We start from the raw sequence: 17,939 nt of genomic DNA, 5'->3' as shown, positions 1-17,939 counted from the left end.
GATGCTGCCTCACTTGTTGAGTGTTTGCAGCTACTTTCCTTTTAAATTTCCACTCTCCACTTCTTGTGTTTTTGAATTGATTTATTCTCAAAACTAAGACTTGATTGTCCTGCTGCACTGAGAGAATAATATATGGAGATGGAAAGAGCAAGTGTTTTTATTGAAAATCATAATACATTATGATTGAGAGTTTTAAAAATTATTTTTGAGGTTAGCCTGAAATGTGATCTTGGGCATCAGAATTTTTGAGACAATTTGACTTTATATTACCAGAAAAACATAATGGGTCTGTGAGCCTGTTACAAGTTTATGACCATAACAATGTCATCTGAGTTACTTAAAATTAATAAATATACCAGCACAGAAAGGGAGCTGCTGCAGTAGCCCTAAAACAGTATTTGTCTGAAAATCAAAGTGAAATACTAACACAACCATTGCATTTGTAACTTTACTTCACATGGAGAAATGAATATTAAACTTGTAAGGATTGATATAATACAATATTTTTAATAAAATTAATGTGCCAGCTTTCCTTTGGCCTTCAATACTGTTTTTACCTTTTTCTGTTTCTGCTTGGTTTTTCATTTGGTTTTTGTAAATTTATTCCATTTCCTACAGCTGTGATAAAGTTTAAGTTGCAGTTCGAAATCTTCGTTATGTTTAATTGATCTTCAAAATAGAATGTAGTCTTAAGGAGCATTAGTTGTCAAGTGATACTTGGATGAGGCCAACATTATGTTCCAATGATAAGGGGCAGGTAATGTTTGGGTTTTTTGTAGGTAGGGCCACAATAAGTTCTACTGTATTACAGTAGACCTTGGGATCATTGTGAACCAAACTGTTCCCTGTAACTATGAACATTGTGAAATGATATTAAATAAGTGTAAGAGGAAAAAGGTATAATACAGTAAAACTCTGATAATCTGCTATCCAGCTATTTGGAAATCATAATGGTTCAGTATTTGGCTCATTTAAGTGATGTTTTCCACCCATCCTTTCCTCTCACCTAGATTTTGGTTCCCATCTCCTTGTAACGCACCCAGGCCCTGGTTTCTGAGCTCCATTTCCACTCACCCGGCCCTAGTTTCCACGGTCCCTCTAGCATTACATGGCCCTGGTTCCCGTGCTCCCTTCTTGCACATCTGGGCTCTGGTTCCCGTGCTCCCTTTTAAACCACAGGCAACTGATTTGGTAACTCTGTGGTGAGTGTTCTAAGGTTTATTCAGTAATGCATTAACACTTAGATTTGACTGATTAAAATGTATAATCAATATTGGAGTAAGTTTAAAGCTCCAGTTGACATGCAATAAGGATGCAATGGGAATTCTATACATTTGGGATACTGAGGGTCTTTTACATGCAATATACAATTTGTCTCACGTTCAGTGATTCTAAATGTGGTTTTCCTGTGATTTCCAGATTCTGTTGAAGAAGGAGAAAAGATTGTCCAGACTGCTTTAGATGCCTATGGAAAGATAGGTGAGTGATTATCTATTTTGACAATAATTACGCTCAAAAAAAAGACCTACACAAAATGAGCTTGTTGCAATTTAATGGGACTGGGATTATGTCCTTGGGGAAGTTAGCTGGTGCTGTGTGTCTAGTATTGAGGGAGGGAAGTTGGGTTGAATTAATTTGGCAGGGGAGGTGCAACAGGCTTAAGCAGAAGAGAGGAGATCGAGGGTGGCAGTAATAGTAATAGGAGAAAGAAAATATTCAGATAAGCAATAGTTCAGAAATTGGGGTGGATGAGACTGGGAAAGTGACAGGGCAGACTAAGAAGGTGCTTTGCGTATATACTTATAAATACTCAACGTCTAGTTCATGAGATTGGTGGGCTGCAGGCACAAATGACCACATGCAATTATGATATAGTGGCATTAACTGAGACCTGGTTTAAATGAGGAATGTGCACTTTCTGTTCGGGAGAAGTGTAGGAATTAGAGAGTAGTAGAGATAATGGGAGAACTTTAGTTATCTCATTAATAATGAAAATAGCACTGACAGGAAAAGGAGAGTAATTCCTGAAATTTGTACAAGTAAATATCCTGGCTCAGTATGTATTCCAATAGTGATAGTACTGCGGGGATAGATTCCTCTGGGTTAGAAATATAAAGTAACAGGTCATCTGCGTAAAGAGATCTTATGAATCTTCTGTCCACGAGTAATGCCACATATATTTGAAGAATCCTGAAGTGCAATAGCCAGGGGTTCTAAAGCAATATCAAATAATAAAGGGCTTAATGGGCAGCTTTGTCTAGTACCTCGAAAAAACCTAAACAAAGGAGATCTTTGATTATTAGTAAGTATTGAAGCCATAGGTGCATAATAAATCATTTTAATCGCAGATATAAATTTAGGGCTAAAATTAAATTTTTGAAGTGTACTGAATAGATATTCCCATTCGACTCTGTCAAATGCCTTTTCAGCACCTAGTGAAACGACACACTGGAATTTGGGATGAAGGGGTATATATATAATATTCATTAATCTCCTTATATTAAAATGTAGATAACAATTCTGAATAAATCCTGTCTAGTCTTCAGAGATAATTTGTGGAAGAACCTTTTCCAATCTAAAGGCCAATATTTTGGAAAATATTTTGGAATCTACATTTAATAAAGAAATAGGTCTATAAGATGCACAATCAGTGGGATCTTTATCCTTTTTAAGAATTAAAGAAATAGTTGCTTCATAGAAAGATTGTGGTAGTTTACCCACTGATAGGGCATCTTTAAAAATTTTGGCTAACCAGGGAACAAGAATATCAGAAAAGGATTTAAAAAATTCAGGGCTGGGTCCTTTACCTGAAATCATTGAAAATATTACTTTCTTTATTTCTTCCTCCAAAATGGGAGCATCTAATGTAGAGTGTTCATTTAAAGATAATTGGGGAGTCTTCAAATCTCTTAAAAATTCATGTATTGATGTAGGATCCACAGGGGATTCTGATTGCTATAAAGAATAAAATTCTTGAAAGGATTTGTTAATTTGAACTTGATCTATCGTGTAAGTACCATCTGGTTTACAAATTTTATTAATCTGACGTTTAGATATAGTAGCTTTCAATTGGTTGGCTAGTAATTTACCAGATTTGTCACCATGTATATAAAATTGACTTTTGTTTTTAAGTAGTAGATTTTCAATTGAAGATGTTAATAATAAACTATGTTGTAGTTGGAGTTCTGTTCTCTTTTTAAAAAGCTCCAGATTAGGAGTAACAGAATATGTTTTATCGATTTCTTTAATCTTGTCAGCTAATATACGTATTTCGTTATTAGTTCATTTTTTTTGATCCAGCGGAATGTGAAATAATTTGACCACGGATGTATGCTTTAAACGTATCCCATATTGTCCCACTGGAGATTTCTTCAGTAAAATTAGTTAAAAAGAAAAATGAAATCTGTTCTTTAATAAATTGGATGAAATCTAAGTCTTGTAATAGCGAAGGGTTAAATCGCCATTGTCTGACATCAAAGGATAGATCTGGTAATTTAATTGATAATCTCAATGGTGCATGATCAGAAATGGCAAGTTGCATCGTATTTGCAGTCCATAGTAAGTGGAGAGCTCAGTATGTATTCAAGTCCAGTGAGAGAGGAATTAAATAGGGGAATAAGCTCGCAGTTCAGTGGAGGATGAGCAGGTGGGGTTTGGGGAAGTCGTGATCACATAATTAGGATTAGAATAGTTATGGGAAAGGGGGAAGAAAAATCAAATTTGAACATGTTCATCTGGAGGAGGGATAATTTCAGTGAGTCTAAGTAATTGAGGATTGGCAGGCAAAATAGTAAATGAGTAATGAGACCTTCTGAGAAAGTAGTTTGAGTGAAATCAGAGAGATTCCCACAAAATGGGAAAGGAAGGCCATTGATTATAAGAACTTATTGGTTTCTAAAAGATATTGAGATTAAAGTGAATCAAAAAAAGGAAACATGATAAATGTTGAGATTATAATTTAAGAACCTGGCTGAATTTAAAAATTATACGGGAGAAGTTAAAAAAAAAGAAATCACGGTGAAAGGATGTATAAGAGTAGATCAATGAGTAACGTGAAATAGCACTGAAGTCATTATAACAGTAAATAGTTTTTGTTTTTTAAAAAAAAATGGGGTTGATTCATGGTCAAATAGGTGATCATTTTATGGAATAAGAATAGAAAATACTCAGTAAGTCAGACAGCATCTGAGAGAGAAAGAAAGCTTTTGTTTCAGGTCCACAACCCTACATGAGAACAATTTCATTGCTTTAAATGTTAAAAGAGGACTTGGCATTTGTCTTCACATTGTATAAAAATAGAGAAGGTTGGTAGCAGTGAAAATGTATAAAGGTTGTGTTGACCAGGTAGTTTGTATCCTTCAACTCCGAGAAAATCAAAGCTAGAAATTGTAGACCATTTGACCAACATTTTCTATTCCAGTAAGTGAAAATCAAAAATATTACAAATGATCTAAAATAGAAGCAGAAAATGCTGTAAATATTTAATGGTCAGGTTACATCTTTGGGAAGAGAAATGGCAAATGTTTCAGGTTGAAGACCTTAGTCAGAACTGGAAAGGAGAAGAAAAAAAGCTCAGTAAGCTGTAGGGCACTGATGCTTCTGATGGTGTAAAACCAGTGTGACCATGGGGATAAGCTGTAAACAAAGTTATCTGGTCAGTACGAGAATGTGAGCAGTTAGAGAGTGAGAACATGGACAAAAACATGTAGACAAAGAATGTAGGAGTAGTAAAATGTGAAGCAAGAAGACAAGCCCAGCATGTTGAAGTCTGTGGTGATAAAAAGGATGTGGAAACTTTGATTACTTTATTTTTTAAAAAAGTTGTGCATTCTTATAGCATGTCCTTTTAGAATACTGTGTTTTGCAGCAATGAAGTATTTCTGGTCTGTAATCACATTTGTAATTAATGTAGGAAATGCAGCAGCCAATTTCTTCAGAGCAAGGTGTCATGAATAGCAATATGATAATCACCAGATAATCCCACTCCCCAGTGCACTCTCAACTGACCTGTCTGTAGCATTCTACATTGTTACAACGAGGCCCAATGTAAACTCAAGGGGCATCACCACATCTTTTATCTTCGCATGTTGCAGCTTGAAGAACAATATCAAATTCTCTAATTTTAAATAACTTGCTCTTTCTTTCTGTTTGTATCAAGACTGGCCATTTATGCCTGCCAATCCTTTTTTGTTCTTTCATTTATATGTTCTAGCCTGCTGGGCATGTCACAATTGATGGCACCCTTGTGTATGGTTCTGGTCTACAGTTCTACAGATTCACAAGCATCTCCTCTAACTTTGATTACTGCATTTGGTGCTCGTGATGTGGCCTCCTCTAAGTCGGCAAGACCAAACACAGACTAGGTGACCGTTTTGTGGAGCATGTGCTCTGTTTGCATTGGTCATCTTGCTCTCCTGTTTGCATGCAATTTCAACTCCCCTTACTATTCCCGTATGGCCTGTCTGTCCTCGTCCTTCTCTGCTGCTAGGTTGAGGCCAAGTGCAAACTAGAAGAACAACACCTCTTATTCTGCAGGGCTAATCTACAACCCTATGGTAAGAATGTTGAATTTTCGAAGGGGTCTAACTACTTCAATGGCTGCATTGTCTCAGCGCATCACTTGCATTCCCTTTGTTCCACCCATTGCAACACCTCCCCCTCCCACCACACCCCTCTCTCTATTATCAGGATTGACTTGCTTTCTCTCTTTCGCAGTTCCAATGAAGGGTCTTTGACCTGAAACGTTAACTGTTTCTCTTTCCGCAGATGCTGCCTAACCTGTTTTTCTTTGTCAATGTTCTGTTTTCCTTTCGATATTCAGTTTCATAGGGTCATAGTCATGTAGCACAGAAACAGTCCTTTCGGTCCCCAGGTCAATGCAGACTGTTTTGCCCATCTACACTAATCCCTTTCATCTGTTGAAGGTCCGTATCCTTCTATGCCCTGCCTATTTGTGCCTATCTGAATACCCCTTGAGCATAGTGATTGTATCTGATTCCACTACCTCCTCTGACAGCCTGTTCTGGATATCAACCACTCTCTCGGTAAGCAAAACTTTCCTCTCAGATGTCCCTTAAAACTCCTTCCTCTCACCCTAAACCTATGCCCTCCTTATTTTTGATACCCCCACCATGGGGAATAGATTCTGTCTATCTAACTTATCTATACCTTTCATAATTTTATATACCTCTATCAACTCATTCAACTGCCTCCTTCGCTTTAGTAAAAACAAGTCCAGCCTTTACAATCTCTTCCCATAATTAAAGTCCTCCAATCCAGGTGCATCCTGGTGAATCTCCGGTGCATCCTCTCCAGTGCAATCACATCCTCCTCGTACTGTTGCAATTACTTTTGATTTTCATGACTTGTACATGCATGTTTATGAAGGAGTCAGTGATTGAGGAAATTAATTGTTAAGGCATCAAGGATCCTTGGCAGAAATGGATTATTTTCCAGTTGGGAGGCTGTGATGAGTGAAATGCTGCGGGATCATTGCTGGGGCCCCAGATGTTCACAATCCACTATCAGTAATTTTGATGAAGAGCTCAAGTTTAATAGATGCAATTTTGTTGATGGTGTAGAGCTGCTCAGTGTGATCTGTGGAAAAAGAGGCAGAGAAGCTTTAGGAGGATGTAGACTGGCTAAATGGATGGGCACAGGTATGACAAGTAGAATACAGCAGGGGAAGATGTGAGGTTATCCACCTTATTAGAGTAAATAGAAAGGAGGAATTTTTTTTTTAAATGGTGAGGGATTGGAAGGTGTCGGTATTGAGAGGAACCTGTGTGTCCATGTACACAAATCCTAGCATGTCAATGTCTGGGATACTGTAAACATTTAGGAAGGCAAATGGTATGTCACCCTTCATTGCAAGAGGATTTGAAAACAAAAGTAAAGATATTTTACTGCAGTTATCAAGGGCCCAGATATGTACAGGTTTGGTCTCCCTATTTAAGGATATACTTGTGACAAAGGAAAGCAACAGTTCATCAGATTGGTTCCGAGGATGCTAGGTCTCTCCTGTGAGCAGAGATTAAGTAGCCTGAGTCGATACTTTCTTAGGTTCAGAAGTGATCTTATTGAGACATAATTCTTATTGGGCATGAAAAGGTAGAAACAAAGATGATATTTCCCCAGGTGGAGTGTGTAGAATCAGGACCATGGTTTCAAAATGAGGAGTTAGTCATTCAGGACTGAGGTGGAAAGAAATTTCTTCACCCAAAGAATATTGAGTTTTTAGAATTCACTACCTAAGAGGACTGTGGAGATTCAGTCACTGAATATTTTCAAGAAAGAGATCAATAGAATTTTAGGCATTAAGGAAATTAAAGGATGGAAAGCTAGTGCAGGAAAAATCCTAAATGGTGTATTGCAGCCACTTCTGGGCATCTCACTCTGGGGAGAAATGTCGACTTTCAGAGGAGATTTACTGGAAAGGTAATAAAGGATGAAAGCTTAGAGTTACTTGGAGAGGTTATAGAAACTAGGATTATTTTCCTTTGCGCATAGATGGAGAGAGTTCAAAGTATTGTTGGAATTATTCAAAGAAAATTTTTCTGTACTGTGGGTAGAAAGAAAGTAATAATAGGCCAAACAGATTCCTGTACTGTATAATTCAAAGAGAGGAACACTTTGACCACTGAGTTCTGCTTTTTCAAGATGCCTCCTCTTGAACAAAAGCATTTTAGAAAATCTTTTTGTTCAATATTGTCATCCTTAAGGAATACTACGATAAATTGTCAGAATCATTTGATATGTGTTGAATTCCAGTGTGTCAGTCTTTATAACAATTTGGGTTTTCTGGAAACACAATGTTTCTGGGTACGTTGTTGTATAGGGTTGGTATATTTTAAATATTTAAAATAAATTATGATGATAGTTGCTCTTACTCCATGCCTCAGTGATAGGGTTTCCTTTGGGAGGAAAAGTGTATGTAACTATTGAATTGGATCTTGGAGATGAAAGTAGTGGTACATGTTTCATATGGCAACAAACTGTGACTACTATTCATGATTCTGCTGTTGCCTCCAGATAGTGATGCTTGAGTGCTCTTCACTTGATAGCATCAGCAATGACAGATTACTAGAGTGATCAATTGGAGCTGGAGGAATATTTTTTCAGTCATTGATACTGCATACCCAAACTGATGCTTCAGCTTGTCTTTTTCATTATTCTGTTTCTGTATTCCTGTTCCAATAGGTATACAATAGGCTTTATTAAAAATATTTTGATTTACTGCTTATTGACAAGTGACACTTAAATAATGCTTTACCTTTTACAAGCATGCCTTTAGAGGGATTGAGGGTCTCAGAATTTACTAATGTCCTGAGCATCCTGGACTCCGGGTCCTGAGGTGTGAACTTTTCAGACCATAGCTGGCATATCATACAGTTAGAAGTTTAAAAATGATATCCATTCTCTGCTTACCATGGTGGTTCTGGATCAAATTTTTTAGGCCCATGATTTTGCAACTTTTTTTTTGGCATGTTTGAAAATAACTTACTGTATCATTTGAAAATTCACTGTGCTAATAAATGAAGCATTTCAACATACTGAATGAATTTATTTTATTAATGCCAAGGGACTAATACCTGAAGAAAGTCATTTTGGTGCCCAAGCAAACATCACTAAAAGTAAATATGAAGGTCTGAAAAGTAATCCTGAAGGCCTATAGGATGTTGACCATTATTTCAAAGAGATTGGTATATGAATGAGAAATTGTGTCTCAAGGAATAAGGGTCTTGATGCAATCTCATGCACCTGCCCAAGTTCCTTTCAAATGTTGTTAATGTACCTGCCTCAACCACTTCCTCTGGCAGCTCATTCCATATACTGACCACCCTCTGGGTGAAAAAGTTGCCCCTCAGGTTCCTATTTTTTCTCTCCCTTCTCACAAACCTATAACCTCTAGTTCTGGATTATCCAACCCTGGAAAAAGGACTGTGCATTGACCCTATTAATGCCCCTCATGATTTTATACACCTCTATAAGATCACCCCTCATTCTCCTACAGTCCAGTGGGGAAAAAACAAGTCCCAATCTGCTCAACCTCTCTTCATAACTCAATCTCTCGATCCCAGCAACATTCTTGTAAATCTCCTCTGCATTCATATCAGCTTAATGGCATCTTTCCTATAGCAGGGTGACCAAAACTGAACACAGCATTCCAAATGTGACACTGATTAAAGTTTAAAAAAAAATGTGGTTGATTTGTTGTGGCTTTCCTGGAATGTGTTGTGTCTTCATTTTAGTTTTTCACATTTGCAATTCGCATCAGTTTTTTGAATCACTTCTCCATTCCATAATCTCTCATTCTGTCAGACTGCCTTTGTGACACCGACCCTTAGGTGGGGTGCTCCATAACCTATTGACACAGGAGAGGGTCAATGCAGACTGTGTCACTAACCCTTGACCAGCTAATTTGAAGTCTTCCTTCATGCTTGGCTGTGCCATTACTGGTCTTGATTAAGTCATTATCTTCTTTTCTGGCCTTCTGCCCACTACTGTCCACAGTCTTCAACATGTCTTTTCTGCAGTTGCCTCTAACTTGTTTTACATGATGCTGGTCAATCATCACTCCAGTTTTCTCTGGAATAAATTAAAACTTCTCATCCTTGTCTTCCATGACGTTGTCCCAGAATACATCTTGTGTCTCCCCCTTCACTCTGCCTCTCATTCTCCCTCATTACTTGATTTCAGCTGTGATTATTGAATGTGATAATACTGTCTAACTTTCTGTTCCCCAGAACATTTTAGAGTTAGTTGGAATAGGTAAACCAAATGCCATCATACTGCTACCCACTGGGGGAAGTTGCACACTGCACAGCACACCCAACTACTTGAACTGCACTGTGAAAGCTTTACAATATATTATTAAGCAATATTCCATAAATAAAAGCTTTTGCGAGAAGCTTTGACCTATCTGTAAAACCAATGATGCAGCGACTTAAACCTGCACTTGTTTAATCATTATTATGAAATATTTATCATGCATTTTCATTAGTTTAAAACCTTACTTTGTATTTTAGAAGTTTTTGTTACTCTAGGAAGAATGGTAAATGAGAGAATTTGGAAGTTCTCGTGTTAATTTTGGAAGTTCTGAAAGTCAGACAAATAGATTACTCAGATTGCTCAACTTTTTTAAAAAAATCTACATTATTTATGGGATATTGTTGACACAAAGTTTTAGGCCTGTATTCTCACAATTTCAGTTGGGTACTTTGGATGATGTGTCATTTTGAAAATGCTTACTTTTGAAAACATTCTTTTAAATAATTGATATCAAATTTTAGTTCAGCGTCCCAACTTTTTCTTTCTTTCTTTCTTTCTTTCAGATATTATTGTTAACAATGCTGGGTGAGTAGTTTCCGCAGTATTTTATTTGTTCAGCCTCACTAAGTGTTTTGGTCCTAATTGCTGGTTACTATAAATTTTGAATATACGGAGGTACTGGTGAAGATTTGCATGTTTGGCATTCATGCATTAATCAGACATTTTTTTGGAACAGCACATGTTCGCATTGAAAGCTCTGGAAGAACTCAGCAGGTCAGGCAGCATCTACGGAGGGAAATGTTCAGTTGATGTTTTGGGTCAAGACCTTTCATCTGGAGCTGCCTGGCCCGCTGAGTTCCTCCAGTGTTTTTTGTGTTGCTCCATATTCCACCATCTGTCGTCTCTTGTGTCTCCATGTTCACACTGAAGATGTGATGTGAACTGACTTCCAGTGTGACTCTCAAACTGAGTGAAATGGCACAAGTTTGTGGCCTTGGTACTGAGATCCTGGAGAGGGAGTGATGATTTACTGTTTGAATTCATTTTACCCTCCTTTCCCCCTGCCCCATAGCATTGCTGTGCTTTGCCTGACCTCTTTTCAACCTCCCAGTCAGGATTAATTATTGATCCCTTAGTAAGGGAATCCCAAGGAAAGGGTGATTATTGCTCGATAGAATTTCAAATTCAGTTCAAGGGTGAGAAACTTTGGTCTGAAACCAGTGCCCTAAACTCAAGTAAAAGCAATAACATGGACTGAGAAAATAAGTCAAAGGATAAGACAGTAGATCAGCAGTGGTAGATGTTTGAAGATCTTTTTCATAAATCTCAACAAAGGTATATTTTGGTGAAAAAGAAAAGGTACTGCAGGAAAGATGCATCCTTCATGGCTAACTAAACAAGTTAAGAGTGCTACCAAGTGAAAGAAAGGCTCGCGATGCTGTGAAGGTTAATGGTAGGCCAGGGGATTGAGAAATTACGAGAAACAAGCAAAAAAATGCTGAAAAATATGATAGAGAGAAAATTAAGTTTTAGAGTAAACTAGCAGATTATATACAAAATGTAGAAATAAATTCTATGTTAGATGAAAAGATTAACGAAAGTATTTATTGGTCCCATAGATGATGGAACTGTGGAACTAATAATGGGGAAATGGGGAAAAAATGGCAGTGATTCCAAATAATTATTATAGATCAGTCCTCATGGCAGAATTAATTGAAACTTTACGATAATAATAGATAGACAAGGAGGGGGAACTATAAAACAAAGAATCAAAAGTACTATGCAGATTAATGAATGATTGTCCAACAAACCCTCTGAGTTTAATGGCTAATGTTGTAGGAGGTTTTAAAGGAAGTGGCTGTATGGTGGATATGTTGGTTGTAAAGTACTGAAGCTCCCTGAATTCGGGAGAGCTCCCAGAGGATTGGAAGACTGAAAATGTAATGCCATTATTTAAGGAAGGAGGGAGATGGACATCAGGAAACATCTTTCACAGGGAAAAACTAGATTCCTTAAAGGAGGTAGTAGCAGGATATTTGGAAAAGCACAAGACAATCAAGCAGAGTCAACATAGCTTTAAGAAAATAAATTTTAAAAAAAAGTTAAGAGTTCTCTAGGATGTAACACAGGATGTAAAAGAGAACCAGTAGAAATGAGGTTTTTACCTGCAGAAGGCACATAACAAGTTATTGTTTTGATAATGTTAGGTGAATAACAAATTCTCAGAACATAACCTGGGGACTGCTTGTAATCAGGAAGGCTTATAGAATCCTGGCCTTTACTGCAAGGGGTATAGAGTATAAAAGGAAGGAAGTTTTGATACAAGTTTACATGAAGCTGGTGAGACTGCATTTGGAGTATTGTATATAGTTTTAGTCTTCATATTTAAGGAAGGTTGGTGGCAGTGCAGAAGAAGGTTCAATTGGAATTTGTTTACTATTGTCACTTGTACTAAGGTAGTGAAAAAGTTGTCTTGCATACCGTTCATACAGATCAATTCATTACCCAGTGCACTGAGGTAGTACAAGGTAAAACAATACAGAATGCAGAATAAAGTGTAACAGCTGCAGAGAAAGTGCAGTGCAGGTAGACACTAAGCTGTAAGGTCATAACAAAGTAGATTGTGAGGTCAAGAGTCCATTTTATCGTACTAGGGAACCGTTCAATAGAATTTTAATAGCAGGATAGAAGCTGTCCTTGAGCCTGGTGGTACATGCTTTCAGGCTTTTGTATCTTCTGCCCGATGGGAGAGGGGAGAAGAGAGAATGTCCCGGGTGGGTGGGGTATTTGATTATGCTGGCTACTTTACTAAGGCAGTGAGAAGTATAGACAGAGTCCATGGAGAGGAGGCTGGTTTCTGTGATGTGCTGAGCTGTGTCCACAACTCTCTGCAGTTCCTTGTGGTCCTGGGCAGAGCAGTTGTCAAACCAAGCCGTGATGTATCCAGATAGGATGCTTTCTATGGTGCATTGATAAAAATTGATAAGGGTTGGTGGAGATGTGCCAAATTTCTTTAGCCTCCTGAGGAAGTAAAGGCGCTGGTGAGCTTTCTCGGCGATGGCTTCTACGTGGTTGGACCAGGACAGGCTGTTGGTGATGTTCACTCCTAGGAACTCGAAGCTCTCAACCCTCTTGACCTCAGCACCATTGATGTAGACAGGAGCATGTGCATCGCACCCCCCTTCCTGAAGTCAATGACCAGTTCTTTTGTTTTGCTGACATTTGAGGGAAAGGTTGTGATCATGATACCATGTTACTAAGCTCTCTATCTCCTTCCTATACTCCCTCTCATTGTTATTTGAGATGTGGCCCACTACAGTGGTATCATCTTCAAGTTTGTAGATGGAGTTAGAGCAGAATCTGGCCACGCAGTCATGAGTATATAGGGAGTAGAGTAGGAGGCTGAGGACACAGCCTTGTGGGGCACCAGTGTTGAGAATAATCATGGCGGAGGTGTTGCTGCCTATCCTTACTTGATTGTGGTCTGTTGGTCAGGAAGTCAAGGATCTAGTTGTAAAGGGAGGTGTTGAATCCCAGGTCTTGGAGTTTGGTAATGAGTTTGCTTGGAATTATAGTATTGAAGGCAGAGCTGTAGTCAATAAACAATAGTCTAACGTAGGCATCTTTACTGTCCAGATGCTCCAGAGATGACTGTAGGGCCAGGGTGATGGCATCTACCTTAGACCTGTTTCAGTGGGTCAAGATTGTCTGGGAGGCTGGAATTTATGCATGCCATAACCAGCCTCTCGAAGCACCTCATGATGGTGGATTGAGGAGGTTGGCCGAGACACATTAAAGAAAACAGGTGTTCTGACTGAAACATAAGAATCTCTGGGATTGATAGGGTAAATACTGAGAGGAATTTTCCCTTTGTCATTGGGGTGTCTAGAACTAGGTTGTGTAGTTACAGGATAAGGGATTGTCCATTTTAGACTGAAATGAGGAGGAATTTCTTCTTTTACTATTTTGAATCTTTGGAATTTTCTATCCCATGGAGCTGTGGAGGTCGAATCAAAGTGGAGATTGACAGACATTTATATTACTGAGCTGAGGAATGTGGGCAAGGTTGAGAAAGTGGTATTAAGGTCAAGATTGGACTGGTCATGATCTTATTCAGTGGTAGAGCAGGTTGCAGTGGCCAGTTGGTCTGTTCCTGCTTGTCTTGTGTTCCCAATCCTACAGATCAGAAGAACACCCAGAAAGGCTCCTTTAACTGAGTCTTCTCTTAAAAGGTTTTTAGAAACTGCCCTCAGAGAACTTCCTGAAGAGGTGCTTGATTGCTTATTAAATCATAATGAAATATTCCGGGAAGTCTTCCAATGTGTTTTAATTGTGCTCTTTGAATCTATTGTGTGAACAGTGAAAGATGATATTGTATTATGTAGCATACAAAATCCTGTGCAGAATAATTTACTCCCAGTTAGGGAAGTGTGTGAGGCTACCAGAATACCAGGAAACCTCCTTGATGCATGCCAGCATAGCAATTAGTTGTCTAATAATCCTCTGGCTGGCCATCCTAGTGCAAGTTTTATCTCCTTTACAAAACTAGTACATTTCCTCAAATGTGGGCCAGACAAGCATTTCATCTCTTGGGTTTTACCATCACTACCTCAGATACTCTTCAGCATCTTGTGTATCTGAGAGAAAATCACCCTATGCAAGTTTGATTTTCTTTTACATCTTTAGAATTTAAGTCTGTTTTTAACATATTTTGTGGATAGTTGACTAATTTGAAATATATTATCACTTTTAATATTGTCTTGATATTTTCAGGATTTTAAGAGACCGTTCTTTTGCAAGGATAAGTGATTTGGATTGGGGTGAGTATGTGCTGAATTAAACATGATAACCAGATTTGTTACATAGCCATGCTTTTGTTATGTGGATCGAGATTTTCATTTAAATTATTTACCTCTCATTAGATAGTAAATGTTTTACGACTGTTTTATGAACTTTATTATTGTAACTAGATAACCAAACATGCTAAGTGTTGTTATATTAATGCAAGGTCAGTTGACTACATATAATTATTTAGCACTATTTACTGGCTTAGAATTTCCACTACAGTTTTAATTTAGTTTAAGGTATATCCTTTTTTTTAAAGGTAGACAAACTTCTATGTGACAGCACAGTAAACATTTAAATCAATCTAGACATGACCAAGAGCTTCTCCGATCTATCATCTTCAGTGCTGCAACTTATTTCTTAGTTCCAGCATTTTCAAACCCACTCCTCTCTTTAGGAAACTATAAAGGTACATGTTCTGTTAGTGATTCTAAAATTAAAATACTACCTTGACCCTATACTTTCTTTTCCAGCTTTCACAATTCAATATAATGCTATCTTCTGAATTTACCATCGCCATTCCTGACATTATCTTGTGTATTTCTAAGAGATCGTATCTCTGACATTTTATTTGGTAAAAGCCAAGAATTCCAATCTGTTCTGAAAGTCCTGATACAAACATTCAGCCTGGTGACTTTTCCCTGACAAGCACCTTAAACATATTATTTAAAGCTTCCTTTAACTTGAACTTCAGCATTTTGTCTTTGTTTCTAACTGATCGTGTGTTATTTTAATTCAGCCAGTTTGTTTAAAAAAAATATTTTCCTTTAAGATTTAATTCAGAGAGTTCATTTGAGGGGCTCATTCAAAGTCACGAGAGCAGCATGGAACCACATGAAGAATCAAAAGTATGGCAGGTAAAAGACTGAAAAATGTAATCCTTCCTAGGCAGTTGGCTGTTTTATTTTGAAGATCTATTGACATTGTTCATTCTTTGCTTAAAAAAAGTTAAGTTGAAACATTTTATTTTGCCAGAATTATTATGACTGCATCTACTTCTGGAATATATGGCAACTTTGGGCAAGCAAATTACAGTGCTGCAAAACTTGGACTACTGGGACTTGCAAATACTTTAGCTATTGAAGGTCGGAAATACAACATCCAATGTAATACTATTGCTCCGACAGCTGGTTCCAGATTGACCCAAACTATTTTGCCTCAAGGTAAGTAACATAGGGGCATAAGAGTGCTGCTAAAGTGAATTGTTAATAAGGATTGTTGTTTAATAATAATGCCCATCAGAACCTCTCTTGGACAATCTCTGGGATGAAAGCTGACCTGCTTCCCCTTGGGTTTGGAGGTGACTGACAAGGCCAATGTGGAGCCAGTGGACTCTAACACATGTAAGGCATGAGATGCCTGATGGGATGGGCGATTGGGTTAGTTTGTGAGGTGATGCACTCCTCCGGCCATTGTGCTGGGCTTGTGTGTGCTTCCGAAGTGTGGACACGAGGTTCTCAATTCTATCCCAAATGCCCCCCCACCTCCTCCACAGTGAGTGGTCATGAACCAGTGATTTCCAAGAAGTCGGTGGGGATTTGTGATCTTTCAAGGAAGCTTTGAGAAATCTTTAAATTGTTTTTTCTATGTCTACCTGTCAATCCCTTTCTCTAACAGGGTTCAGAATAGTGTTTTGAGAGCCTGGTGTCAGGTATGCAGGCAGTGTGGCCTGTGAAATAGAGCCGAGTGTAATTCAGGATCTCAGTGGTGGGGAAATTGGGCTGGAAGAGCACACTGTTGTTGGCCCATTTTATCCTTGCAGTGGATTCGGATGTTTTTGAGGAGACAGCTTCAATGGTATCTCTGAGGTGCCTGCAGTAGCCCAAGTCTTAGAAGCATATCGGAGAGCAGGAATCAAAGCTGCCAGGCAGATGATGAGTTTTGTTGAGTCTGAACTCTTGATTTTAAACTTTTCCTCAATTGACCAAAGGCTGTGCTGGTGCACTGTAGATGGTGGTGAATTTCATCTTTGCTGTGTAGTGGTTTACAAGATATGGGAAGTTGCCCATGTTTTCTAGTGTCCTGCTGTGAACCTTTATCATCAAGGGCAGTGTTGGTGGAGGATCTTTGTTTTTACAAGTGTTGAGTCATCCTCTGGTGTGCTTTGGTAAACATGGACCTTGGTCTCCAAACATGTGCCAATGCAGGTATCCTCTGCATGCTGTAGCTCCACTACTGAGGTCCATAGAGTATCATTTTAGTGGCTTGTGAAGTATTCCCATTTCAATAATCACATTCATGGTACTTATTATATATTTAAACATGTTTCCTTTTAAATAGCCAGTATTTTGAATTTAATGAGCACTTTTTACCACTGATTATGTGATGTCATCTTGGGGTTTCAATTTATTAAAGATTTTAGGCTCAACATTATGGATGACATTTCAAAGAAAATTAAATGTTCCCTTTTCAGAATACCTTAGCAATGTGTGTTCCTAGACTATGGCAAAAGAGGTGAGGAGAATGGAGAAACTCATTTTGTCTATAATTCTTATGGCCAGCAGAGAGAGCAAGAAACCCTTAAAAAAAAATCAGTCTTAACTGGAGTTTAGCTTGGAGGCACAGTCTGCAATCTGATTCTTTTGAAAAGTTAATGATTTTAATTTTAATTTAATTGGCTTTCCTTTGACAAGAACATAATGGACTTCATAATTAGATTAAATTCATACCAAGATCAAATAATTAATCAAACCATTTATCTTCAATTAATAGTCCAGATGATACTGACTTTAAGTCTGTGGTCATACATGCCTCTGAACTGAAAGTTGTTGGCCTTGTCCAAGTGCTGTATTGTTAGTGTAAAACCTAGGCTATTTTTCTTCTCTCCGTGTCTATTCGTTGATCCAAATCTTTCTGATGTGGAAGTCTCTACATCTGGCACTTGGATGCACCAGTTTGGGTTGCCATTTCTGAGATGCATCTTTCTATTTAAATACCTAAAGTGGCAAAAATAATTTAAACAAAATTGCCAAAATTAGTTGAGTATGGACTTCCATAAATGGAATATAAACCACATCCTTTAAATCTCTTTGGAAGGCCAAAAATATTCAATTCGTAGAGTACGAGAATAAGCTGTTTGGGTAGATCACTAGAAAAGAAGCAGGAATGAACTTGTTTACTAGATTTCAATCTTAGTATTTGTCCAGAGGTATTGCTGAGCTGAGTTCCTCCAGCACATTATCTGAAAGGTTCAATGATGACAATGCCACAGAGGATGAATCTCACACTACAATGTAGAGGCACCATGGTGCTGGTAAAATTCCATGCGTAGATCCCGAAGAAGAAAAATGTGTCTTGCCATTCTACTTTTACTAGTTCATTGG

The 17,939-nt window shown here is 38.0% G+C and overlaps 1 protein-coding gene across 6 annotated transcripts in view; it reads left to right on the top strand.

Annotated features, from left to right (window-relative positions):
• hsd17b4 (hydroxysteroid (17-beta) dehydrogenase 4) overlaps window positions 1-17,939 on the top strand; it is an 86,962-nt gene that overhangs the window by 9,350 nt on the left and 59,673 nt on the right. For all 6 annotated transcript variants that reach the window (XM_052020414.1, XM_052020413.1, XM_052020410.1 and 3 more), the window contains exons 4-8: window positions 1,420-1,479; window positions 10,335-10,356; window positions 14,545-14,591; window positions 15,389-15,473; window positions 15,592-15,779. In XM_052020414.1, coding sequence (XP_051876374.1) covers window positions 1,420-1,479; window positions 10,335-10,356; window positions 14,545-14,591; window positions 15,389-15,473; window positions 15,592-15,779 — 402 coding nt within the window. The remainder of the gene's footprint in view (window positions 1-1,419; window positions 1,480-10,334; window positions 10,357-14,544; window positions 14,592-15,388; window positions 15,474-15,591; window positions 15,780-17,939) is intronic.

The sequence above is a fragment of the Pristis pectinata genome, chromosome 7 (assembly GCF_009764475.1).
Source record: "Pristis pectinata isolate sPriPec2 chromosome 7, sPriPec2.1.pri, whole genome shotgun sequence".
Taxonomy (NCBI): Eukaryota; Metazoa; Chordata; class Chondrichthyes; order Rhinopristiformes; family Pristidae; genus Pristis; species Pristis pectinata.
The sequence above is the reverse complement of the archived record's forward strand: the minus strand, read 5'-3'. Positions and strand labels throughout refer to the sequence as shown.